The sequence below is a fragment of the Apodemus sylvaticus genome, chromosome 4 (assembly GCF_947179515.1).
Source record: "Apodemus sylvaticus chromosome 4, mApoSyl1.1, whole genome shotgun sequence".
Lineage (NCBI taxonomy): Eukaryota > Metazoa > Chordata > Mammalia > Rodentia > Muridae > Apodemus > Apodemus sylvaticus.
In genome coordinates, this window is record NC_067475.1 from 62865473 (window position 1) to 62892938 (window position 27466).

Genomic DNA, 27466 nt, shown 5'->3' on the forward strand with positions numbered 1-27466 from the left:
ATTCCCTTGAGACAGTTTCCCACTGAGCCTGGAGCAAGGCTGATGGCCAGAAAGCCCAGGGATCCTTTTTTTCTGTCTCGGCACCACTGCCACTGCGCACAGGTCTTGGCCATAGGCATACGTGGCCCCAACCAGAGTTTTATGTAGGTGCTGGGTTTTGAACCCAGGCACTCATTACTAGGGAACAAGCGCTCTCACTTACCATGTTGTCTCCCAAGCTCTTGTCCGTCCCCTTTCAGAGGTTTGTGAAGTAGAGTTTAAATACCATCTACTTTATCCATTTAAGGTCCATAATTCTGTGGTTTTTCATATGTTTGCAGCATTGTGCCACCATCAGTCCCCAATGTCAATTTTAGAACTATTCTGTAGCACCAAAATGAAACTCAGAGCCCTTAACCAGCAGTGTCCAGCCTCCCACCCCAGCCCCCGCTCTGCTTCCTGTATATGGATTTTCCACACTGTATACGTCATGTGTATGTTACCTCGGTGGCTGACTTAACTGAGCGTGGTGTTTTCATACATCACCCATGGTTTCCATTAATTTTTATGACTGAGTGTATCCTATGACACACTTAGATCATTTCGTCAGCTGACGGATGACAGGGTGGGCCTAGTTCCCCACTGTTGTTTGGTTGGGTTTTGGGGTTTTTTTTGTAAATGGATTTTTTTAAAAAAAGGACTAGAGCTCATAGTTCGGACTTCAAGGAACTAAGTGGAGAGAAATGAGCATGGCTTGGATGGTTTAGAGCTGGAGCCTGGGCCAGGTCGGTTTCCTGGCTTTCTTCTGCAGAGCTGCAGGTGTGGCTGTAGCTCTGGTCCCACCGCTCAGTAGCATTTCCACACGGGATCGAAACTTCCAATAATTGGGCATCACCAGAGTTGCTACAGTGCTATGGTATTGATAAATCTGTCAGTTTAGTTTCTTAAGAATCATTCTTCATGATATTTATCTTTGGTGTTTACTATGTTCACAAAGAAATGAATTTATGTTTAGCAACTAGAATATTATCATGTGATAAAGCAGAAAGGCCCACATTATAGACTGTGTAGCTATAAGGTGTGTGTTCTCAAGTAAAAATATTTTGCTTTTATGGATAACTCACTAGGCTCTTACACACCTTGGGCACGCCTGTCTATCTGTATGCTACTAGGTTCTGACACATCAGAGCGCACCTGTCTGTGTGTGTCACTAGGCTCTGGCACACCTGTGTGTATGTCACTAGGTTCTGACACCTGGACACACCTGTCTGTGTGTGTCACTGGGATCTAACACACCTGTCTGTGTATGTGTCACTAGACTGACACACATCTGTCATACCCATCTGTGTGTGTGTGTGTGTGTGTGTCACTAGGCTCTGACACACCCATCTGTGTGTTGTGTGTGTCACTAGGCTCTGACACACCTGCCTGTGTGTGTGTCACTAGGTTCTAGCACACCTGCCTGTGTGTGTGTCACTAGGCTCTGGCATACCTGTCTGTGTGTGTGTCACTAGGATCTGGCACACCTGTCTCTGTGTGTGTGTGACTAGACTCTGACACATCTGTGTGTGTGTCACTAGGCTCTGACATACCCATCTGTGTGTGTGTCACTAGGCTCTGACACGCCCATCTGTGTGTGTGTGTGTCACTAGGCTCTGACACACCTGCCTGTGTGTGTGTCACTAGGCTCTGGCACACCTGTCTGTCTGTGTTTCAGTGGGAAGATGGTTTTAGAACTTCAAATCCCCGATCTCATTCAGACAATCCATGTGAAGAATTTTCATTTGTGAATATTAGACCCAACAGTCCTAACCTGCCCTGCATGCCAGTTAGGGACTTGAATGTATACATTTATACTTATCTATAAAAATCGTGTCATTAATTGAATCAGTACAAGAAAACAAGATGCTTTAATTAAATTATTCACATTTGGGGGTAGAGAGGTGGCTCAGTGATTAAAATCACATACTGCTTTTGCAGAGAACACAAGAGTGATTCTCAGCATCTCAACGCCTGCCTGTAACTCCAATCCCCGGGGAATCAGTTTTCTGGGCAGTTGTAGTCATGTGCACATACTCATACATGCATCTGTTTATAGGTAAATCAGAGACCACTGCCTCTGTCTCCAGAGTGCTGGGATTAAAGGCCTGTGCTGCCACAGTTGGCCCTTGTTGGGTGTTTCTGTCATGGAAAGGTGTGGGGACTTCTTGACTTACCAAATGATTTCTTTACCCTTGCACCTGTATCTGTTGAGATAATCACAGGATTTTGTCCTTTCTCATATGTATCCGTCTTGCTATCTCTATGGTCAGTTCCACCTTATTTTACATTTACATTTGGTATTTGATCATTCTTTCAGCTTTGTGGAAGAGGGGAGATTTAAATCCTTTGTATTTCTGGGTTGGGGTAGACATTGGGTCTGTTTCTTAATTCTGTGAATCCCACGAGGGCAGCTCTTTACTTCTGGGTTGAATGGATTGCCTAAAACCTGTACTGTCTGTGGAATTGTCACAGTCTGTTCCCTCTTTAATTAGAAGCTGCCCCTGATTGACCAGTTCAGTGCTAGAGCCCTAGATTGTCCCCTAGTAAAGAACTGATTTGAACCCCTTCTGTACATCACTTGTGACACTTAAGATCCAGGACAAAGAAGTCCTCCCAAAGTGTGTCATGCTATCATCTAATCTCAAACCTGGCCTCTTGTTGGGGGGGGGGTCTGAGTTTCCAAGGGACCCTCTAGATCATGGCTTTCACTGACCCAAGTATCAGGGCTAGCATGAGATTTAACCCGATGATGTAAGATTCAGCCTTTAAAAAGAATAGCCTTTTTTCTTCTTAGTATAGAAATGTGTGAATAGAATGAAAGGACTCAGAGGTTAAGAGCACTGGGCGCCCTTCCAGAGGACCTGGCATCGATTCCTAGTGCCCATACTGCAGCTCATGCTGTTTATAACCCCAGTCTCATGGGGTCTGACGCCCTTTCTGACCTCCGTGGGATGAGACACATGTGGTGCTCAGACATACATGCACGCAAAATGGGCATACACTTAAGATAAAAATAATAATTAAAAAGTTGAAATAGAGCCAAGTCATAGAAAGTAGAGCAGTCACACCCCCACCCCCACCCCCACCTTGCCCTATGAAAGACTAATTTAGTTTTCTCATCTTTCTAGAACTTTCCCTTCAATGTTATCTCCATAACTTTGAAATCTTGGCTATCCATGTGATTTTATGACCCACTTCCTTCCCCTATAATGTAAGATCATCGTTTTTCCTGTTACAGTAAATGCTAGGTAGACACCAGCCCAGCGACTGCACAGGGCAGCGTCAGTTAGCCGGGACCCCATGACTGGTGATACAGATGGGATACAGAGTTTACTTACAGCAAAATGCTGCTCTTAGAAGCCTTTTCCTAGGGTGGGGATGGGGTATGGAATACAGTAGTGTCAATGTTTGTACTTAAAAGTCAAGTGGTCCCCATGCTCTCTGCAGACTAGGAATCCAGGGACCTCTAGTGACTCTGGCTGTTCCCTGAATATTCCAAGTCATAGTCTGTGGTCTGCAAAGTTAACCAGACAAATTCCTTCACAAAACAGATTTTCCACAGAAATAGACCATAATGAAAATATTTCTAAATATCCCATTATTCTGGGATAATGACCATATTAACATCGAGCTATTGATTTCATTAGAAGGAAATCCACTACTGTGAATTGTTTGCTACAATGAAGGCCTTCTTCCCCAGCCCGATCTGCATAGTGAGACAGAGCACAGACCCCCTCACAAGCCCTGCCTTGGTTCCCACGGCAGTTACCAGTAAGGGAACTGGGAGTTATGACTTGTGACCCAGAAGGCATTTAGAGTTTTCTTTGGAAATATAGAGAAAAGTGACATTTGTTCAAATTAGGTAAGTCTTTCTTCATTGTTTTAAATAAAGAAATACATAAATCAGTACAGCATGTCAGTGTTTGGTCACTTGGGTTCAGAGGGATCCAAATGCTTTCAAACTTTCAAAGAAGTCAGAGCAGAGTTGTTTACTACAAAATCTCTAATCTAAGGGGGAAATCAGTATCCCCTATTGAGCATGGCCACTGTCAGTCACCCTGAGCCGACAGAAATAGCATTGCCAGCCATTTCCACAGAACTGGTTCAGAGCAGTAAGGCTGGCCCTGTCTCTCCACGCAGTCCTGGGCAGAGCAGGTCCAGAGTATGAGCTACTAAGGGAGCTGGGGCTGGAGCTGAGGCATCTGAAGGAGATGGTGTGCTTGTCTTCTGCCTCGTTCGTCCCCAGCTCTCCCTAACTCCCCTACCTCCATAACCAGCCTTTCTTTACCGTTCAGATTATTCATATCCTTAGTGCTAGGAAAGCAATTTAATGACTTATTATTAGTCATCAGAATAAAGTGAGAACAGAGCCAGAGCCTTTTCAGCCCATCACCTCATGACGGTGTGACCTTTCACACACTCTCTGAATGGAATAGCTTTTGATGGATGCTTTTAAACACTCTCTGGGGTGTTTTTCCTTTCTGCTAATTTGGACAAGAAAACAGTAATGTCCGTGTTCCTCAGGTGAGCTTTAGCTCAGCTTCTGTGAGCTGGGTTAGTAGAGCTGGTGATGAATCTGGGCACGTTCTGTGTCTAGAGCTGGCTACCTACCTATGCTTTCCTGAAAATCCGAGCAGACTCTCATAGCACCGATATCCTAGAACTTTCCCATCTTCCCGTTCCTGGATTTCAGAAGTTGGGATGATAAGGTTAAGCATTAAAGTGTTGGTATGTGTTTGGCTTGAGCTATGAAATGCCCTTACCTAAGAGGGAATCCGAGGTAGGTCCAAAGTGATGATTAGGCCGCTGGTATCCTTGGGGATGTGAGGCGAAGCACGTCTCAATGGAGGATGTAGTTCTGGTCTGTTTGATGCTAGTTTAAACTAGATGTGCATATACATGTACACACAAGCACACATGTATATGCCTGTACATGATATGTATATATGTATACCAAGGCTTTAGGTTCACAGCAAAATTGACTCAAAAGTAGAACACTCCCATATGTGTTCTGCCTTCCCTAACCTGGGTGGTCTTTTAAAGGACTCCCCAAGCTGCCTCAGTTTCCCCTGAAATCCTGGCATTTTCTCAGTGCCCCACCATACTTTATCTAAACATTTGCAGTATTGGCTGGTCTTTCTCCTCCCTGGGTTTCAGCCCTTTAACACTGGGGTTTTGAGGTTCCATCCCCTTCACTATTGTAGAACGTACTGAGGCCACTCACTCAACTATGACCAAAAGCCTGTGTGGCTCAGCTCCTGACCCTCTAGCTTGAACTGCACTGAAGGAGAAAGCAGCCTAAGCTTATCCTCTGCGAGGCGAAGTAAGCACACCCTTCAAACTAAGCTGTGGTCACCGACCAGAGACAGTTCAGTTCCGGTTTAGTCAAGACTGAATTCAGGTAGATGACCCTGATGCGACTGTCTCTGCATCGAGAGAGGAGTTCTTACAAGGCCTATTTTATGGTTTTTCTAGACCAATTCCCAGAAATAAGAACCACATTTAGATGCTCCTGGAGCTTTAGGAATGACATTTGAACTTGTGTGAAAGAAAATTCTGCAGCTTACATGTTACTGTCTTCCAGGTCCCATATTTAACGCCTCTGTGCACTCAGACACGCCATCCGTCACCCGGGGAGATCTCATCAGACTGTTCTGTATCGTCACTGTGGAAGGAGCAGTGCTGGACCCAGGTACCTCCCCCCATCTTTCCTCCTCCCCCACCCCTGTTGCTTTCTGTAAATGTTTCTCCTGTCATCTGTCACTGTCACGCAGAGTTTGAACTGTCTATTGATCTCCACTTGTCTTAGTCAAGGTTTCTGTTGCTGCAATGAAGTACCATGACCCAAAAGCAAGTTGGGGAGGAAAGGGTTTATTTGGTTTCATATCTACATTGTAGCTCATCATTGAAGGAAGTCAGGGCAGGAGCCTGGGTGCAGAGCTGGGGCAGAGCTCACGGAGGGGTCCTGCTTCCTGGCTCTTCCCCATGGCTTGCTCAGCCTGCTTTCTTGCAGAGCCCATCCTGGGTTCTATAACACAGGGATGGCAACAGCCGCAGTGGGCTGGGCCGTCTCCCATCAGTCACTAATGTAAGGATATACCCTGTAGCCTGCTCTGGAGGCGTGCTCTCAGATAACTGGAGCGTGTGTCAAGCTGACAGAGCCAAGCCAGCACACCACGTTTCCTGACTCGTTGCTGGCTTGGCTCTGTGAGGCTGTGCATCTGTTGTGAGATCTGAAACACTTGTCAGGACGATCCGTAGATCTCTTCCTGGCTTGTTGTGGCCTGGTTAGAAACCCGCTCACAGGTTCCTCTTCCTGCCCCATGTCATTCATTCATGCTTTCTCAACTCCTTCAGAATACAGGAGCAGCTGTAGATGCTGGGCGTAGAGCAGTGAGCATGCTCAAGGCCTGCCCCTGAGAGCTTGCACCCGTGACGAAATACAGAGCAGAGGAAAAGTGACGTCACTTATAACTTATAGGATGTCTTTGTAAAGCCTTTCCCGTTGTACTGAAGATGGAGCCTTGTGCAAGCTAGGCCTGTCCCAAGCCATGTCCCCAGTTCTATGAACCTCCTCTTTACAGACAAGATGAACCTTGCCAGCAGATGCCTCAGAATCCTGGGCCGATCCCTCACGCATTCTCTGCTTGGTGCCTTCAGCAGGCAGATGACATCCCTGTCTCGTTGGCTCCTCTGTTCTTAAAGGAGCATTAAAGGCCTTAGGGTGTGGGCCTTATGGCTGAGTAGGACTATACCCACCGTTGCCTTTCCCCAAAGATTCTGTGCAGAGCCCGGCTTGCTGAGGCCTGCCCTTCTCGCTTCCACCCACTGTGACCCTGACACTGCCCAACCCCACCCCATTCCTAGCAAAGTCATGCACAAAGCTAGCCAAATTCTGGGAGTCATTATGTGTTTCTGTGTGTGGACCTCTGAAAGCACGGCCCTGGAAACAGGCAGGCAGGTTTTGCTCTTTGTGAAGGGGCAGTGCTCACCAGCATCTGAGAGTAAACTACTGGGTAGCCATTCCGGTCAGAGTGCATCCCTGGCTCCCTCAGGACTTGTGTAAAGCCTGTTTAGCAAGAGAAGTTGGCCCCTGAGAGAGTGACCACCACCACTGCACCAGAGCTGGGAAGCGCAGAGGCACAGAGGTACCTCGAACCATGGACATGAAAGGAAGGAAAGGTAGAAAAGACTGCCAGGGAAAGGCAAGCCAAACCTCTTTAAAGGCGCACACCTTTAGTCCCAGCGCTTGGGAGGCAGAGGCAGGCGGCTTTCTGAGTTCAAGGCCAGCCTGGTCTACAGAGTGAGTTCCAGGACAGCCAGGGCTATACAGAGAAACCCTGTCTCGAAAAACCAAAACCAAAAAAAAAAAACAAAAAACAAAAAAAAAAAACCCAAAAAACTCCTTATTTATGATATGCACAGACATAAACCTTCCAAATGCTCTTTCTCAGGAGATTAATAGGTCGCCAGTTGTGCCTTTCATGTAAACCTCTTTTCTCCGATGTAATTGCAAAAGCTATAGGTAGCTGGTATCTTGCAAATCACAGTTTTCCAGTACTTTGCACTCTTGCTCTGTGTGGGTGGAGGATTCTGAATAATTAAACACAAATTGTAATTTCTTTCTCTCTTTTTCTTTTTTCATTCATTCTATGGCTCTGAGAGGGAATTCTCAGTGGGAAAGTTGCATAAGGGGGCTGAGAGCCAAGGACTGTTGTGTCACAGCGGGGCGGGATCGGCCAAGCGTGGGAGGCACCATGGTCAGACTCAAGCAGAGCAGAGGCAGTGTGAGTCATCAGGGGAGGGGGGGTGTCTCCAGAGCGTGCTGTGGGAGTGCAAAGGGATGGGGCCCAGCACCCGTGCTCCTAGGACTTGGAGCTGAGGGGAGCTGAGGAGCTTGGCTTTCCTGTCCTGGCTGCTTAGCCATTGCCCAGAGGTGGGTGGCTGAGAGGTAAGGGTGCTTTGTAGTCTCATGAGGCATCTCTCCAAGGGGAGGTGATTTCTGTGTTCTGGAAATGGTAAAGTCGGAGGGCATCAGCATCTCATACCTAGACAGTATATGTGGTGAGATGGGTGTCTCAGCACAGCAGATGCCCTCAGAGGGACCCACATCCTTGACAACAAGTACTATGCCCTCCCTGCTGACAGCATCTACCTATCCAGCTATGTGTGGAGATGAGGGCAGTCACCTTTATTACTATTACTTTTATTATCACTAGTTCCCACTGGGTCCTTCGTGGGAAAGCTGTAGATCCTGAGCTTGTAGCCACATGAACCTTTGAACAGAAGTCCTCAAGGAGCCAGCCATCCACCCCAATGGTAATGGGTACCCATTTACCAATGGGTAAATGGTAGTTTACTCCCAGATGCTGAGGAGGCCTGCAGGGTCTCTGGTTATTAGCTCTGCTCCCTCACACCCAACACAACCTGCCTGCCTGTCCTCTGGGCCATGCTTCCAGGGGCCACACAGAAACACACAGGCAGGCATAGTTCACCCACGCTGTTAATGGGATTTTTTTTTGAAAAATAAATAAAAGCTTTTAAAGTGTATGTGTGTTTGTCTATATGTGTCTGTGCACAGTGAGTGTGTGCACGTCCATCCGTCTGTCTGTCTGTCCGTCTGTCTGTCTGTCTGTCTGTCTGTGGGGGCCAGAAGAGGATGTCAGATCCCTTAGAGTTGGAGTTACAAGCAATTGTGAGCTACCTAACATGGGTGCTAAGACCTGAACCACTGAGCTCTCTCTCCAGAGTCCTGTTAATTGCATTCTGCAGTAAATTAACATGGCTTGTTCAGGTCATGTGGCCAGTAGGTGCTGGGATTCTGGCCCAGGCTAACCACCTTGGCTTCCTATGATGCACAGTGGAGAATGATGTAATGGGAACAGCTCTATGCCTTGTCACTGGCAGCCACTCTAGACTCGCACATGACAGCAGAGTTGCCCTGGGTAGCGGAGCTCACTCTGCCCTGACGCTGAGGGGGATTTAGGCCGTCCACAGCACTTTGTCCATTCCCACCAAGCTGGTCTCAGACACTTATATGTTGAGAACTGTTTATGCTGAGGTGCCACCAGGGGTGTGTGGAGGATGGCGATGAGCTGCCTTAGAATTGGAGTTATCATTTGGACCTGTTTGGAAATGCCCGCTTTGAGTTGAGCTCCTCCCTTCTATCTTACGTGGGTCTGGATGACATCTGTTTGCCTTAGGATGTGTTTTGCAAGTTGTTAATGTACTTTCCCTGAATGAATGGCTATTAATATTTTTGTTGTCCTGCAAGAACTGGCATATAAAAAGTCTCAGGCTTTTTTTTTTTTTAAGCTTACTAAGAGTGCACTTGCCCAGCCCAGCACTGGGTTCAGTCCCTAGTGGTTTTTTAGAAAAAGGAATTTTGTCAAGCAGCCTTAAGATGCAGCTGTGTTTCTGGCCCACGGTCCCCACCCGCCTTCTGGATGAGTCCTGAAGCTCACCTGCTGGTTTGGGTTAGTACAGTCAGGGCGGGAATAGAGGGTCTGGGTCAGCATGTGGCCTCAGTTTCCACATTGTATAAAATAATCCTGTACCATCCTTTCTCTTCGGCCGATCTTATTTATTTTGAGACTGTTTATTTATTTATTTGAGACTGTTAGAACCTCAGTTTCACAGAGTACTTCATGATCCACTAGCTTTACTCTCTGGGGCTATTAACTGTTCAATTTTCTCAGCTCAGTTTCCCCCCCCCCCCTCTTGTTTTGAACTTAAATACTTCTGCAAGGGGAAGAAAAAAATAAAACTGCACAAACCACAGTGAACAGTAAAATCCAAACTGTCTACAACTTTAAATCTGGTACAATTTATTTTATGTGTGGACTCTGGTTCTTCTGCTAGAAATGCCTGGGGACCCCTCACAGACAGGGCTGTCTGTGGCCCCAGACCCTTTCTGTGGTTCCTTAGGGTGGGGGTGGTCAGGCTGGACACACTACTGTCTGTGGTCCCGTGACCTTGCCACAGGAGAGGCTGTGATAGTGTATCTTCACAGGCCGCCTGGAGGTTCGTGTAGAGCAGACCTGGCCAGGGGTAAGGGTGACACACACAGGACTGTGCACCTCATTTCTGTTCATACTCTGACCTCAGTACTTTGGCTCGGTAATCCACAGATGACATGGCCTTCGATGTGTCCTGGTTTGCGGTACATTCTTTTGGTTTGGACAAGGCTCCCATCCTCCTCTCCTCCTTGGACCGGAAGGGAGTCGTGACTACGGGCCAGAGGGACTGGAAGAGCGCTGTCAGCCTGGAGCGAGTGAGCACGCTGGAATTCCTGCTGCAAGTGCATGGCTCTGAGGACCAGGACTTTGGCAACTACTACTGCTCTGTGACGCCCTGGGTGAGGGCACCAACAGGTTCCTGGCAGAGGGAAGCTGAGATCCACTCCAGGCCCATCTTTATAACTGTGAAGATGGATGGTGAGTCCCGCTCTGGGGATCCGGAGTGTCTTCCCGTGCTGTGTGCAGTGCTGTGCTAAAGCACATACAATCCAGGCCTCTCTAGTTTGATCCACCTTGTTCTCCTTCTTACCATTGCAGTCCTGGCCTGGTGACACCACTGGGGAAGGACTTTTAGGAACCTTGGCTCCTCTGTGATTCTGTGGAAACCCACTTCCCCATATCCTAAGGTGGGCATGGCTTCCGCTATGTGGGGGCTGTGGATTAAAGACTGCCAGTTCTTGCCCACCTGCTGTTTTGTTGTTTTTGAGGTGAGCTCTCTTAAGTCCTAGGTTTGCTTCAAATCCACTGTCTAGCCCAAGGCTGGCCTTGAACTCCTGATCTTTTCACCTCTACCTCCCATCACCTATTGTTTTAATTCTTGGAAAAGGAAGATTTCCCCAAGCCTCTAGCAGAGTGGAGACCTCTTGGAACCTACAATAGGAGAGTGTCTCTACTGACCCATACCAAAGCGACCCCATCCAGACCAACCTAATAGTCAAGCTCCTGCCCCACCTCCAGCACCACTCCCAAGCCTCACTGAGCTGGGCATTTGTCCCTTTATTCTCAAGAAACGTGTCTGCCCTGTGAACGCTTCAGAGTGTTAGGATACTCAGAACAACTCCACGGAGAGAATTAATTCCAGATGCTTAAGGATTAGAAGCATTGACCAAGAGCGGGTTTCCCTAGTGGCGGATCAGTCTGAGGAGAAGGACCTTTGAACTCCTGCTCCTCCTCACTTAGTTTTTCCCTTGGGTGACTTTTTCTGAGGAGTCTACTTATAGTCACCCCAGATGAAGAGGACAGTGACTGACCAGAGAAACAATTTCACCCAAGTCCAGCTTGGTGAAGCAGTGAGTTTATTAGTGGTGTTACAGGAGTATGGGTAGATGGAGGCAGCGAGAAGGCTTCACCCCACCCCCGCCATACACACACCAGTAATTACTAACCACTTCTCTACCCAAGTGGAGGGATGAGGCCTCATGAGCCACTTTTCCATCCTCCCCAAAAGGAAACGTTAGTAAATCGGCTCTTGAAAGAGTCTCGTGCAGGTAAGCATGGCCAGTCTGCTTGGAGACGGCAGCAGCCGTGCCCCGCCCGAGAGGAGGAGGCCGAGCTCCGTGTACTTTCTGATCCACCTCCAGAGTGACAGTAGTCTCCTGTGCCACTGTTAGGAAAATTAGATCATTCCAAACATTAAGGACCTGGTCAGAGGCAGGCCCCTACCCAGAGCACTGGGGGAGGGAAGATGGTCCTCCTGGGGTAGGATCTAAAGATTTGTGTCTCTGCCCCATTTGCATCTTAAACTCTGCTTGAAGCGACTCCATATGAGAACCCAGATTCACCAAACAAGTAGGGGAGTGATTATTCACTTTGCTTGATAATTTACTATAGTGTTTCTTAAAATAGCGCCTTTAGTACACTTCAGTTATTTGATGCATAGAAATTGATTTATTCAGTCTTTTTTTTTTTCTCTAAAGGATGCATCTGCTATTCAATGTGCGGTGCCCTTATACTGACTTTTAAAAATCAATCTCCTGCCAAAACCCTAAAAAGAAGTTGACATTCAAAGGCATCAAGTAAAATCTCTCTACTGTGTGCCACCCCACCCCCCACCCCCACGTGCCCAGCTCCACAGAACTGAGTGGGGGACATTTGTTCATTTCTTCAACAGAGCTGAGCTGCTCCTGTCTGAATCACATGTCAGGTGCAGCTGTGAGCTCTGATCTCTGCAGAGATCCGCTGCAGGAGTTGGGGGTGAGGAAGGGGGGACTAGGGGGTGAGCCTGTGTTCTCAACCCCGCCCCAGCACTCACTAATGTTTCTACTTTCTGTCTTCTGCCCAGTGCTGAACGCCTTCAAGTACCCGCTGCTGATCGGCGTGGGCCTGTCCACAGTCATCGGGCTCCTGTCCTGCCTCATCGGGTACTGTAGTTCCCATTGGTGCTGTAAGAAGGAGGTGCGAGAGACGCGGCGGGAGCGCCGCAGGCTCATGTCCATGGAGATGGATTAAGCGGCTGGAGATAGAGGGACAGAGGAACACTGTAGGAGCGGTGGGCGTGAGAAGAGGACTCTGATATTTTACAAACCGAGTGTGTCACACTAAAACCAGTCCTCTCTAATCTCAGGTGGGACTTGGCGCTCTCTCTTTTCTGCATGTCAAGTTCTGAGCGCGGACATGTTTACCAGCACACGGCTCTTCTTCCCACGGCACTTTCTGATATGTAACAATGAGTGTGTGTTTCCCCCAGCTGCAGCTTTTTAATGGTTAATCCCCGTCTAATTAGTTTTCTCCTAGCGGCTTATCGATCCTCTGATTTGTGTGTGTTGATCACTTTCAATTTGAGGGATCGCGGTGAGGAAGGGCGAAAGCATTCCGAGTTGGTCATCGTGGGTAAGAGGGTGCCTGCCCACCCGAAAGCCAGCGTCCACAAGCAGCTAGCATCCGGAGAGCTGCTACCTGCTGCCCTCCACCCTGGCCCAGAGCTGATACAGACCTGTGCCAAGGCGAGCCGTGGCTGTGACTGCCCTGCCCATCCCCCATTGTCAGGAGTTGAAACTCTATTGGAACCTAAACTCTGTAACTTCTTGCCCCGTAAGCCTTTCGTTCCCCCTCCTTTTCTCCCCTCTTCTGTTTCGGGTTTGTTTCTGTGAGAGTGAGGATATGGCAGCCCTGGAGTCTAGAATTTGGCTTTCCACCAAGCACCTTATCTCGCCACCTTAGCCTTAAGAATGAGTATGAAGAAAAATCCACCACCGCCTCTGTCTAGGGCAGAAGGTCTGTCTGTGAGGAAGAGGACCCTGAGGGAGGAAAGGAGCAGATGCTCGCTCACTCGCTCGCTCTGGTGGTTCTGAGGCCACTGTGCTCCAGGAACCCCAGGGTGAGTTGTGCTGCTGAGCCAGGTGCCCTGTCCCTTCCTGGGGGGACGGTCCCTGGTGCCATGGGACCGGCATGGGAGCCACAGATGCGCACACTGGGCTCCTTCACAGGAAGGCACACTGCTGCCTGCAAGACTGACTTCAAGGAAGCAGAAACTGCCTCGAGCAAGCGTGTGTTCTCCGTGACCTTTTCAGTCCTTGAAGTCTCTTTAAGATCCCCGCAGGGGACAGTGAAGAGGGGTATACTTTGTGGACTTTTGCTTTCCTATTAGAAACATGAAGGGAACCCAGCAATTTGCTGTTATGTGATTGGCCTGTAAAATAGAGTTGAGAAAAGCTGCCTCTGCCTGGCTGGGCTCAGCAGGAACAGGACAGCGGGCAGGCACACCTTCCAGGTCACCCATGCCTGCTCCATCAGGGGCTCAGCCCGGCAGTCTCTCGCCCCAGCATAGCTTTCCATGAGCCTCCCCTGGGTCCTGAGGCTCACCACCCACCTGGTACCCTCCCCCGCCCTCTGCCTCTGAAGGCTTTAACATTGGTGTCTTCCAAAGGGGGGAGGGGATTCCTTTCTCTTAAGCAATAAAGTAATATGAAAAGATGGCCAATGCAGCTCTAGTCACCACGGCCAGGATGCGCTGACCCCCCCAACCCCATGTGGCCCATGGTGGCTTTTGTATTTGCCACCCAATTTCCTCTGCTCATTTTGAGCCCACTGTGGGGGCTGCTTGTGTGATGAGATTTTGAGTGAGTGGCTGTAGCCCAGGTGGGGTCCAGGTTTAGAGTCCGTAGCAAGAAGAGGGACAGCGGGTGCATCCCCACGCTAGCAAGAGAGGCCAGAGAAAGAGGGGAGGCTTGGGCAGACGTGGTTGTTCTGCGTGTCGCTTTCCTATTTCTAGCTCAGACATGAGGCACAGGTGGCTGTACAAGCAGGAATTAGGAGAGTAGGACCAGCCTTCCAGGCCGTGCCATTACCGAAGAAGAGTCGGGGTCTCTGCAGTGCAGTCCTCCTTCGGAGGACGAGAGACTTAGCCTTGGATGAGATGAGACGAGCCCTGGATGTCCACAGAGCCACAGTGGTCCACGTGGGTTCTTGATGGTGGGAGACGAGTGATCGGGCCTACCTTTCCCTTCCGTCTGATATTGAGACTTGAACCTGAGTTGTGGAGGCCATGCCCAAACCCCGTGTTTCTTAGGGCTGGGAGAGGGGCCAGAAAGCCCAGGACCTAGCTCCTTTTGGGAATATTAACATCCTGGGGTGTGTGTCTTTTCAAGTGTGGTCAAACACTCTTGATGTACCAAATCGTGTTCCCCATGAGGCGCTCTTCCGGAGGCTGCGGCCCTGCCACCCTGCTCGGAGGGAGGGAAAGGTCATAGAACCAGGCCTCGGCACATGAAATTGCACTTCTTAAAGAGAAGCTTTATAGAAGGTTGGGTATTTTTCCTAATCACAAAAATCCCCCTCTGAAAGAACCTAAACTACATTCAGATCAAAGCCTCGAAATTTCTTTAAATTGTTTACTTTACAATGTTTACACACACGACTCACTTTTTTAAAAAATAAGAAAACTGCAAACTCTGGCTTTTTAACAACTTTTCAGATTTTTCATGCATGGGATGTGCTGGCACCCTGACTCACCAGCTGCATCAAATCCTCATTTAGAAATGTCCCGATGTGTGGATATATATGTGTGTCTTCCCTTCCCGGCCACAAGGCTCTCTCCTGCCCAGACCTTTGTCTGTTTCTCTGGTGGCTTTTGCCTCCTGCTTTGCAGATCGCCTGCAGCCATGACTTTGTTAAGGCATCCATGAGCCAAAGACTGCGCCTTCGGAGCAGGAACAAGAAGCAATACTACACAACTTGCTACTTTCGGGGGGATTTTATTTTATTTTATTTTTTAGCTTCACTGATAACAGCAGAGGAAGAAGGGAATTGAGGTTTAGGTAAGTTCTCTTCTACTGTGTGACCAGATTCTCGGTGACACACAATTGTGCAGATCACTAGGAGAACAAGGTTGGGTTTCTTTTCTAGTGTGTAACACAAGGATCTGCAGAATTTTCCATAGACAAAGAGAAGGTCTTGTGTATTTTTGTCCCTATCCAAGGTTATACAGACTAATTGTGTTGTTTTATACTGTGGCCACAAATATTATGCAATGCACCATTTGGTTTCGTCTTTATTTTATTAAAGGAAGTTTAATTTAAATCAGAGTTGTGTGAGGAAGTTGATGTCGGCTTCCGCGGCCTCCTCTCACCAGGGGGAGGGAGTGTGGCTGATTCCAGTCACAATGTCAGTACCTTCTGATCTCTTCAAGTCCTGTAAGAACAGTCTCAGCCTAGAGAGGTGATCCAGTCAGTAAAGTCCTTGCCGTGCAAGTACAGGAGCCTGAACACAATTGTTGAACCTTGGAGTGTTTGTGAGGTGAAGGTAGGGGGCCTGGACAAAGAGCTCTGTGCTTAAAAGCTCTGGCTGCTCCTGCAAAGGACCCCAGTTCAAGGCCTAGTATCTCCATGGTGTCTTATAACCATCTGTAACTCCAGTTCTAGGGGATCTCATGCCCTCCCTCTTCAGGCCTGTCTGCGCATGAGGTACACGTGTGGTATGCATACATAAACATAAACATAAAACAAATCTAACTATGTATGTATACATACATATGTGTATATACATGTTTATATGTGTGTATATACACACATGTATATGTGTACATGTATGTATATATGTGTGTATATGTATGTACATGTATATGTCTATATGTATGTATATATATAGAGAGAGGTTGGGTGGGACATAGTGGCATACACTTATAATTCCAGTACTAAGGAAGTAGTAGGGACAGACAGGTGGTTCCCATCCAATCCATTGAGAGACACTGTCTCAAAAAAAAATGGTGAACAACAGTAGAGGTTGTTCTTGCCTCTACCTGTATATATGCATGCACGCATGCACAAAGATAACATTGTACATTATGACCTACAATGAAATAGCTACATTTTGTAAAGTCCATTGGGGTTCTCTAGAGGAACAGAACTTATAGAATGAAACATACATATATACATATATATATATACATATATATACATATATATACACATATATACATATATATATGAACCACAGGTTGTGGTTCAGCCAGTCCAACAATGGCTGACTACAAACAGTAGATCTTAGAATCTGGTAGCTGTTCAGTGCACAAGGTTGGATTTCTCAGCTGCTCTATAGTATATGATGGAATCCCAAAGAAGTAGGCTCTAGGCCAGAGAAGGAATGAAATTAGCAGCAACACCACCCAGACTTCCACCCTCCATGTCCTTTGTATAGGCTGCCACCAGAAGTTGTGGCCCACCTCAAAAGATCCAGATTTAAAGTGGATATTCCTGTTTCAAATGATTTAACTATGAAAACAGTCTCTCACAGGGGCTCCCAATGCTTAGTTTTCCTCAGTTCCAGGTGTAGTCACTCAGGTTGACACCAGGAGCAGCCAGCACGTCCATCCGTCCGTCCGTCTGTCCTTCCATCCGAGGTGAGGTTCCTAGGGAGCAGAAAGGTGAGCACTGGGATCCTGCTGCTCAGAGTCCTCTTGGTGCCCTGTTGAATTCCCACGACCTTTAGAGGTCTCCTTTCAGGAAAGAGAAGTTAGAGACCATCCCTTCCTGCAGATGAGGAAACACACCCAAGTTCAGTGACCAGATTGAGAGCGGAACAGGTGGTTTTTCTGACTCATGCTGCAGTTCAGAGTCCAACTCTGGAAGCCACCAGCCCCTTCAGCATGAAAACCACACCGCAGACCAGGGTGAGAGCAAGTGCTGACAACTCCTCCCACTTGTTCCAGCTCAGCAGGCTCCTGCAGCCCCACCCCACCCCAGACCGACCCTCCTCTTAGCCTTGCTTTGTGCCCTGTATTTCTGTGTCGCCTTTAACCACCACCTCATGTGAGTTATCCAGACGGAGTGTGTATTCCAGCCTCTCACGTCCTATAGTTTAATGTTCGGCTGTCAAAATGGCCTGCCATTCCCTTCCCTTGAGTCCAAACACTGATGCAGGCAGAGCCTGGCTTGGGAGACCCTCTACTGTTACTGAAATGGTTCCTTTCTCAATGTCAAAAGCAAAGCAAATGTCCTCACACACCTACTGTGTGCTCAGGCACTGCTGAGGCTGGCCACCTGCCACAGGCCTGCTCCTGGGCTTCTCCTCACTCTGGTTGCTGCAGAAGTCTTGCTAACTGTCTAACTTGTACTTCTCCAGGTTCCAGGGCTCAACCATTGATGGGTCTAAGAGGCTGCCTGACAAATGTTCTGATAGTCTGATAGAGCCATGAGGATTGGGGTATTCACTGCCGTGCCCCGGACTCAGTCTCACTCTGGAATTGTAGGGGTAATATGCCCTGCACGGGAACAGTGTGCTCTCGAGACTTTGAGTCAATCCAAGAAGCCCCAGCACAGGTTCCTGAATGGCGGACACTCTGTCTCCTGTAACTTCAGGCCAGTGCTCATGGGAGTCTGGAGTAAAAGCTGTGTAATGATCTAGGTGTGGTAGGACCGCCACAGAGCAGTGGCTGGCACTGGAAAGATGGTTGTACTCACAGACAGCATCCAGACCACACACACTTGTGTCGCCTTAGAGACCATGCGGACAATACCCACATCAGTGAGGAGAAAGTGTACAAAATGTCTAGCCCTGACTTTGGGGTGAGGCAGGAGGAGGGAGGTCCTGAATGCACAAAACGGGAAATGGCATAGCCCCAAACTGGGGGCTTGCTTTCAACACTGTGGTCTTTGCTTCGCTGGTCAACTCAGAGAAATTATCAAGACTTCAAATGTTCCAACATCGTCTGAAAGGAAAACAGCACGTTGAACCTGCTCACTGCACAGAGTGTGGGGCCAGCCAAGGCTCTGGTCCACCTGCTTCCCCCCCCAAATCCCCCTGTCCAGCAGCATGGGTTACTATGGCTACCTAGAGTCCTTCGATGGTTGGTGAAGCAATGGAATGTGGAGGTCTGAGTGTTTTCAAAGCATGTTGATAAAACTGGATAGCTATATGTAAGAGAATAAAGTTGGACCTCACATAATAATATACAAACATCGTGCCAAACCAATAAAAACCCAAAAGTGGAAGACGAAAGCTATTTTAAAAAGGTAGAAAGGAGAAAATGTAGGGGAAAATGTTCAGAACATAGAATTTGATAATTATTTCTTGACTATGACACCAAAAACATAAGTAGCAAGATCAAAAATAGGCAAATGGAACCATATCAAATGTTAAAATGTTCCTGTGTCAAACAAAATGACAGTGAAAAGGAGAAAATATTTACAGATCATATACATGATACAGGTTAATATCCAGACGGTAAGAAACTTGATTGTAAAAACAAAAAATGCAAAGGACTCACATAGAAAAATATAAAGAATACATACAAATAAGAAGATGCCCAGTATTGCTGTCCGTAAGAGAAGTGCAGGTCAGAACCACCAGGAGATGTCATCTGACATGGGCTAGGTTGTCCACTCTCAAAAAGACTGTGTCTGGTGCAGTCCTTGTGAAGAAGCTAAAGGAGTGGGCCAGTGGTTTCGGGCGCTTGCTGTTCTTGCAGAGGACCTACAGTTTCCAACCCCCACATTGTGTGGCTCACAACTGCCTGTAACTACAGCTCTGCAGCTCCAGGGGATCCAATGCCCCTTTCTGACTTCCAAAAGCACTCTCACACACACACACACACACACACACACACACACACACACACACACGAAAAAATTTAAAATGCATTTGGAATAAGCCATGTTGCTGTACATAAAATGTAGAGCCATTATGCAAAATAGTATGGAGGTTCTTGAAGAGATTAAAAATAGACCTGCCAGATGAGTTAGCGGCCCCACTTCTGGGAATATGTCCTAAAGAAAATCTGTTCTTAAAGCAGTGCCTCCAAGAGATGCGTATGCTCATAGGCAATAGCCAAGAGGTAGAAGCAAGTTAAATTCCATCAGCAGATGAGTGTGTAAACACAATGTATTACACACAGTGGAATATTGTTTAACCTTTAAAAAGAAAATTCTAGGCTGGGGAGATGGCTTAGTCAGGTGACGTGTATACCATGCAAGCATGAGGGCCTGATCACCAACACCCTTGTAATTTCAACACTGGAGCTGAAGCGACCAATGCCATGTGAGAGACTTTACCTCACAAAAACAAGGCGGAGAGTAATCAAGGAAGGCCCTAATGTCTACTGTTTCCTTCCGTGTGCATGTTTATTCTTAGATACATCAAGATCCCTCCCCAACACATACAACAAAATACAAAGATAGGAAGATGATAGATAGATAGATGATAGACATAGATGATTAATAGATGATAAATAGACAGGTGATAGATGGATTAGGTGATAGATCAATTGAAAGACATAGATGATTAATAGATTGATAGGTGATAGATCAATTGATGATAGATGGGTAATAGATTGATAGGTGATTGATGATAGAAGATTAATAGATGATATTCTTGAGCATAGATAGATAGATAGATTGATTGATTGATAGATGGTAGATGTCCTTGAGCATGCTGCAACATGACTGAAACTTGGTGAAGTTACACCAAATGGTATAAGCTAGTCACAGATCATTCCATTGGATTCTTCATGCAGAGCCTCTAAAGCAGTCAGAAAGCAGGGCCCCAAAAGGTAGGAAGGTGATGGCTAAGAGCCAGGAGAGAAACCAAAGAATTCCAGCGTTACAGGGTGAAAAGGTTCGAGCCCTGCTGAACAGTGGTGTAAAGATACACTACTGCTAAGCCAACACCGAGTTGTGTATCTCACACTGTCAGGCTGCTTGCGTAAGCATAGTGCATGCCACTGGAATTTAGTGGCAGGCAGAACAACTGGGAAGGGTTAGGGGTGTTAAAGCCTGGAAGGGCTCAGTGTGCCCAGGGCACCACAGATGTTATTAGTGTTTTCCATTTTAAAGAAAAGGCTTGGGCTGGAGAGATGGCCCAGTGGTTAAGAGCACCGACTGCTCTTCCAGAGGTCATGAGTTCAATTCCCAGCAACCACATGGTGGCTCCCAACCATCTGTAAAGGAATCCGATGCCCTCTTCTGGTGTCTGAAGAGAGCAATGGGTGTACTCATATACATAAAATAAATAATAAGGCCAGAGCAAACAGGGCTGGAAAAAATAATTTAAAAAAAAAGGTATTACTGGTCTTGCTTATACAAGACAATAGATTCTAGCCAAGTTGAATCGGATGAAATACACTTGTAGTCATGGAACTTAGGAGGCTGAGGCAGAAGTGTTGCTGTTAGTACAAGGTCAAGCCTGTGCTACATAGTGAGTTTGAAGCTGGCCTGGGCAATGTCCCCCTAGTGTAGCTTGAAACTAGGGGGAAAGCAGGGTGTTTAGGGCCAGCGAGGTGGCTTAGCAGGTTAAAAGCACTTGCTGTCAAGCCTGACTCCCAAATTCAGCCCACAGAACCCACAGTGCAAGCAGAAAACAGCTACACATGTGCTGCGGCGCATGTGCACCCCACCGCATGTGCACCCCACTGCATGTGCGCCCCACCGCATGTGCACCCCACCGCATGTGCGCCCCACCAACATGCACACAAATAGATTAGAATAATTCCTAAAGCTGGCTCTGCAGTACAGAGGACACGTTAACTTTGCAGACTGAGTAAGTCACAACAGATGGGTGTTTGTCCCTGTGGGTGGGCACCGGCGCTTCCTGGCCCCCTCCCTTCCTCCCTATTTAGGGCCTATTCAGAGTCTTCTCTAAACTGTGCATCAAAGTCGCTTGTCCATCAGGAAGTTTATGGAATCGCCCTTTCCTGGGGAATGTTCTCCTAGCAAGAAAGGACCCAGGAATCCCGCTGTGGCTCCCTCCTTCCTTCTAGCATCCCTGTCCCCATTCTACTCCTGTGCCTTTGCCCACAGTATTCAATTCATACTTTTCCTCACGTTGAGAACTTCTTCCGTCTTTAGTAAACTGACTGATGGGGTGAGGGCAGCGTGTAGTCAGAGCAAAGCGGCTGGGAGCAAAACCTGATGGCATTTTCTGTCACAGGCCAGGATGCAATGGAGTCACTCGAGCCTTGGTCTTTTCCTCGGAGTCAGGGTTCACTGAGGTCACTGAACTCCATTCTTGTGGAGTGACTGGTGTTCTGAACAGGTAGCCTCAGTTTACCTGATATCAGCAAGTCAGGGCTTAGGGGAAGACCCCGTCCAGTGGAGAAGTGGTCACAGTGATTATCAGCTTACTGCTAATCCATTGGGCTGTTTGTTTTGTAGATTCTAAAAGCCACTCACTGTTCTACACTTGGTCTTCTACAGCAACAAACGTAGGTGTGTGGAACTGAGAAGACACTTGTCTTAGAGTTTCGTTTGCTGTGATAAAACACCGTGATCAGAAACAATTTGGATAGGAAAGAGTTCATCAGCTTACAACTCTCAGGTCATACTCCATTACTGAGAGAAATCAGGGCAGGAACCCAGAGCCTGGAACTGATGCAGAGGCCACGAAGGAGTGCTGCTTACTGACCTGCTTCTTCCCCACAAAGGCTGGGGCCTTCCCACATCAATTATCAATTAGGAAAATGTACCACAGCCTGTCCAGAAGGGCATTTTCCCCAATTAAGGCTCCTGCTTCCAGAATGACTCTAGCTTGTGTCAAGTTGACATAAAACTAGCCAGCACACCAGTCACTTTCTAACCTTGTAGGGTTCAATAGATCAGCCTAGGACTCAGAGCTTCAATTCTCTTGGCTGTAAAGTGGGACCAGCAATGCCTGCTGCACGGCTACCTTAGTCTGTGAAGCTGCCTTGCTTTAAAGGTAAAAGGTCCCTGTTTGTTTCTGAGCCCTAGGTGTGTATGATACGAGAGACCATAATGCTCTCTCTCTATGCCTCTGTGGAACTAATAGTGAGGTGTGTCAGCCTGAGGTAATATCGATCTCTTTTATCTGTCTTGCAGGAACTGAGACCGTCTTTCTTCCAGTGCCTTCTAAGCATTCCTGTCCTGTACTTGTCCTCTCCCTTCCTTGCTCTGGGAGAATCTGCCTCTTACATCCTTTCAACAGCTGCCATACAATGATTCCCAAGGCAACAGGATGACTGTCTTTTTGTCTCTTTCTCTCTCTCTTTTTTTCTTTTTTTTTTCTTTTCCTTGACAACAGAAAGCTTTTTTCCCTCCCTCCAGAAAAGAAGCAACTTCACCCTGTCAGTGCTCAATTCTGGCAGAAATGGAGACAACTAAAATAGAAAGGGAAAAAAAGTATTTTGGCAAGAGCCAGGAATCTGAAGTCGCACAGCATTTACTGGGTCAGATGCATGCAGGGCTGCAGAAGCTCCCTGTTATTGGCACCAGGGTCCGTGCTTCTTATTTCTATTATTTTTAAGATAATTCTCTTCATTGCACATGACAGAGGCACTGACACTCTGATTTTTAAATTTCCCCCCTTTGCTGGGTCATTTTGTTGCTTCCTTCAACAAAGAGTCAGAGCCTGTTAACCCATCACTTACTTTTGGATTTGCACAATTCCTGGAGCAATGATCTACTCATCCCAAATAGCGAACCATTGACAGACCAAAGCAACAATACCACCAAAGTCCATCTGGTGAACTAGTGAGTTTACTGAGGCTTCTTAGGTAAGGGATTATGTTCAGGTGCAGAGATGATTCAAAGGCAACTAACTGTGTCACTGAAAGAGTACCCCAACATGGTGACAACCCACGAACACTAGAAATCCTGAGTTCTCTGAAAAACCTACAGGAAGCTTAACAGATCAGAGACTCCTCTCTTTAGCATCCTTGCTGTTTATATAATCTTGGGGAAGAGAAGAGGACTTGTGAATGTGGTAAGTTTTAGGGACTTTCTGAGACTTGTGAGTGGTTTACTTCATGAATCTTAAGGAACCTCCCTCTAGAATGGAATGTTTCTACTAGGTCTATGGAAACCTTTATGTGAAAATATTAAGACATGTAGCAAAACACTGAGTTGTCTAACCCAAGGCCATCCTAGGCCATTACTCTTCCGATCACCTGACACATTTGTGGAGCCACCCAGATAACCCATCAGTAAAAAAATAAATATTTTGTCACTGAGGCCACCAAATCTTCCAGATGTTTGTTACACAGTAGCAACTAGATAATACAGTGTATTTGCCTAAAATATTAATACCAGAAGGTGGCCTATGACAGATCTAGCCAAAATAGTGAACAGATTTCTGCATTTTAAGTTGTGCTAATACTATAATTACAGACTTGGAGGATGAGTTTGAAATCTAAGCCATAGGTGGCCTGCCCATTAATGCTCTCTCACACAGCCAGCACGCCCCTGCCTGTCTTTGGGATTTTACTACCTCCTGGAATCTCCCTTCCTATCCCTTCTTACCTATTAGAATCACACTGGATCTTCAAGGACCACGCCAAAGCAAGTGTTCTCTAAATGATCTTGGTGGCCATCCCTGCCTCACTATCCATTCATTCCTAGGGTTTTTCTCGCTTTGCCATGCAATGGACACCCCAGACCAGCTTCCTCCTATGGCTTCAGTTGTTTACTAACGTAGATTCCAGGCTCCTGAGGGGTGGAGTTTCTTGCCCTTCCTTTACCCTCCAGATCTTACACAGAACTTTAAAGAGGGAAGTCCAGAATCTTTTGCAAAAGCACTTGCAGTTAACTGGCTTCAGGAAGCTAACTTTTAAGAGACAACAGCTAGTGAATTTAACCAAATTCAGCAAGGATGGTTCAGGTGAGTAGGTGTGTAAATAGATAAAGAATGGATGGTTGGGTTAAATACCTCCATTTCCACATTTGCAGATGTGCCCCTGATCTGTGATCATCCCACTAAGGAAATAAAATTTACCTTAAAATACCTTTGTCCTGAAGGTTCCTTCAACCACTCACTCTCCCAAACAAGACATGTCCTCTACCTCCTTGCAACTGTGGCCATCTCCTAGGGGACCTCCCCTACTTTCCCAGCATGACAATGTGTCATGTTCTCTCCTGCTCACTTCCATCAGGTCCCTCTGCCTTGAGCAGAGAGGCCAGGCCACACTGCACCATGAGGCTCTCCGGCATTTGGTATCTTGTCATGTAGGGGTGCTCGCAAGTATCTGATGTTTCACCTCTCTATCCTGCCACTTTTTTACATGCCCTAATTCATTCAGGAACTCATCATTGGTGAAACAAACAACTACAAAGACCTGTGACCTTTTCTTTATAGCCTTGACTACTTCCCTCATTTTCTAATAATAATATGAATCCGGTTAACAATAAATATGAAACTTTGTTTCCAAAGGGTGGGGGAACATGCTGTGTTTCTGCCAAAACTCCTCTGATAGTTCCTCTGTTCTTCAAAATTAAAGTCAGGCTGGCTTTTACAGCCCACTAAGATCTGTCCCAGACAAGCTATAGACTCTCTTTCTTCATACCAGCCCCAAGTGTCATCAACAGGAAGGGACAGTCAGCAGTCCCTACCTACTACGCTAGAGTGTTTCTCAACTGTGCCTGAAGCGCCTTTTTTGTTTGTTTGTTTGTTTTTTGTTTTTGTTTTTGCTTTTTGCCTCTAGTCGTCTGTCTCTTTGACATTCCCTCCTGTGCACCTGCTTCCTTCTCTGGCTTTACGTGTCCCATTGAGGACACATTGCATTGGTGGTCATCCGATTTAAAAGGCATTTCCTGAGGATAAAGGGAAGATTATGAATATCTTTGTATATGTGCAGGTTCTACCACAACATCAGACCACGGGAAGACAAAAAAAAATGGCTGTATGTGTAGATGGATGAATGGATCTGAATGGGTGGGTGGGTGGGTGGGTGGGTGGACAGATAGATGGCTGGGCTGGGTGAATGGATGGGTGGTAAATGGATGGATGGCGGAAAAACAGATGGATAGTAGATAAATGGAAGAAGGATAGATGGTGGGTGGATTGTGATGGGTGGCTGGAACAAGGAAGAATCTGCCTGTTACTGTGCCCTGAAACAGACTAAATTGTTATTAATCTGCCTAGGTCTCTGCTATACCAGATTGTAGAGTCTGAGGCTCGTGTCCTCAGGGATGTGATCTTGCCTTCTAGGTCTCAACTACTCAGTTATCCCGGGTTCAGTGCCAGTGGTTGCATGTAGCACACTTCTGCTCTCCTTGATCTCCAAACCCACCTGGGAAGATAAACATTAACTCAGAGGTCTGCTGATAGTGATGATGGGAGGTGATAGCCATTGAACACTACTGTGGACCAAACATGGTTCTAAGTGCTTAAACCAATGACGTTTTTAGCAATCTTGGGGAGTGGGTGTAATAAGTAGCTCCATTTTAAAAATAAAAGTTTAAAAGGCTAGCCTTTCTAAAATCACAAGCTGGTAACAGTCAACTCTGCCTCAAACTTCAGGCAGCCTACTTCTGGGACCTTCCATTTTTACACCTCATATGACCCCCGAGTTCATGGATTCCAGAGCCCCCCCTCATGCTTCCTCCCTCAAGAAGGGAGCAGAACATTTCTCAGTGTTTTTATTCACTCAGATTTCTAAAATTCCTTCATATTTAGGCAGGAGGAGCACCAGGTTTTCTTTTGTCTGTATGTGTTTCCTTCACCGTGGAGATAACTAATTACGTCATACCCAAATCTAAGTGACTGTAAATGCAGCCACCTTTGCTTTCTGCAAGCCCTTCTCCATCTCTCAGTGGGCTGAAAACCACACCATAGCTTCCTCTTTACCTTTGCTGTGACAGCACTGAATTTTGTCACTCAGCTTCCGAGCAAGTTTGGTGACACTGCCCGGAGAGGCTGTGCTGATCCAGATGGCATGCATCTTGTGTGTGGCATCTCTCTTTCTCTCTCTAAGTAAGTTTTATAACTTTGATGTTTCTACCATCACAGGAACTTGTCATCCAGAGGCTTCTGGGTGAGGGGGCAGGCCAAGATGATCTTCACAAGAACGGCTAGGTTATAGACTTCTGACTTTGTGCTAATCTTTTACTTATTGATGACAATTTTAAGGCTTCCTTATGCATCCTTGTTATTGGGGGCAATGAGAGACTTTGTTGTGTCCTGGGTACCGGTTGTATTTTATTTGAAGCTTGTCTTTGAACTTTGCATGGCCCTAGATTTACTTTACTTTCTTGGATTGACCATCCCATGGGAGATGAAGAGGTTTGGCTGCCACTCAAAGCAGCCTCAAGGTTTGCCTGATGTTGGGGTGTAACTAGATGTGTATGCCTTGTGTATGTGACTGGGTAGAAGAAAAGCAATGAGAGTACCCTGAAATTTAGGTCAAGCTAAAAGAAGGTTCTAGGCTTTACCTGAGAACTAAAGAGAGAGACAGAGAAGGATCAGGACAATTACTTGGCTCTACATATAGAGCCTTTATGTGGCCCAGGGACACTTATGTATATTTGAAGAGGATGGAAGAAGAAAAAACTTGGAAATAAAGGGAAGAAGCAGATAAATTGAGTAGAACAAATCAGTTCCTTACCATGTAGAGCAATTATCAGGCATGCTGTGTGCCACATACAAAGACCATCTCAGTATAACTTATAAATGCATATTATAAAATGCATAGAACTATAAACTGGCCATATTGAAATAAAGTTATAAAAAATATTTTTAATACCAGTGTAGTGGCATCTGTAATCACAGCACTAGTAGGAGCTTAAAATAGGAGGCCAACCTGAATTTTATAGTGAATAAACAATGTTAAAAAATAATAAATCATAATGTGTTTATTTCCATTCTTATTCATGTACTATACAACAAGATCTGGAGGACTATTTATTAATCACCAAGCTTAGAGAAGTGGTAGGTATGAAGAGAATATTTTAATATGCCCACAAAAACTGCCATATAATATGCAAATAGCGATGGTTCCGTGTCTACATCCATCACAGAAGGAAGTAGGACACTTCCATTGGAGATTAATGAGAATAACGATGACAGGACTTTTTCACCCTGGTTTAAGGACCCTTAATCCTATCTATGGGTTCAAATTTAAAACTCTTGATTCCCAGAGACTGGGGTATCTTGGATGAGGGAGGAACTGGGCTGAGCTGCAATCCCTGTGGCCAAGGCTATAGCTTTATAAGAAAAATAAAGGAAGTGTACCATTCAGCACTAAGGTAGACCAGCAAGCCCTGGTGGAG

The 27466-nt window shown here is 46.6% G+C and overlaps 2 protein-coding genes across 3 annotated transcripts in view; both read left to right on the forward strand.

Annotated features, from left to right (window-relative positions):
• The window catches only part of Ptgfrn (prostaglandin F2 receptor inhibitor), a 69540-nt gene extending 53983 nt beyond the window's left edge, over positions 1–15557 (forward strand). Inside the window, exons 7-9 of the mRNA XM_052179634.1 lie at positions 5606–5713; positions 10152–10457; positions 12322–15557. Coding sequence (XP_052035594.1) covers positions 5606–5713; positions 10152–10457; positions 12322–12488 — 581 coding nt within the window. The 3' untranslated portion in view covers positions 12489–15557. The remainder of the gene's footprint in view (positions 1–5605; positions 5714–10151; positions 10458–12321) is intronic.
• A 10485-nt stretch (positions 15558–26042) lies between these two features.
• The window catches only part of Cd101 (CD101 molecule), a 39828-nt gene continuing 38404 nt past the window's right edge, over positions 26043–27466 (forward strand). For both annotated transcript variants that reach the window (XM_052179635.1, XM_052179636.1), the window contains exon 1: positions 26043–26171. In XM_052179635.1, the coding sequence (XP_052035595.1) occupies positions 26129–26171 (43 nt within the window). In that variant the 5' untranslated portion in view covers positions 26043–26128. The remainder of the gene's footprint in view (positions 26172–27466) is intronic.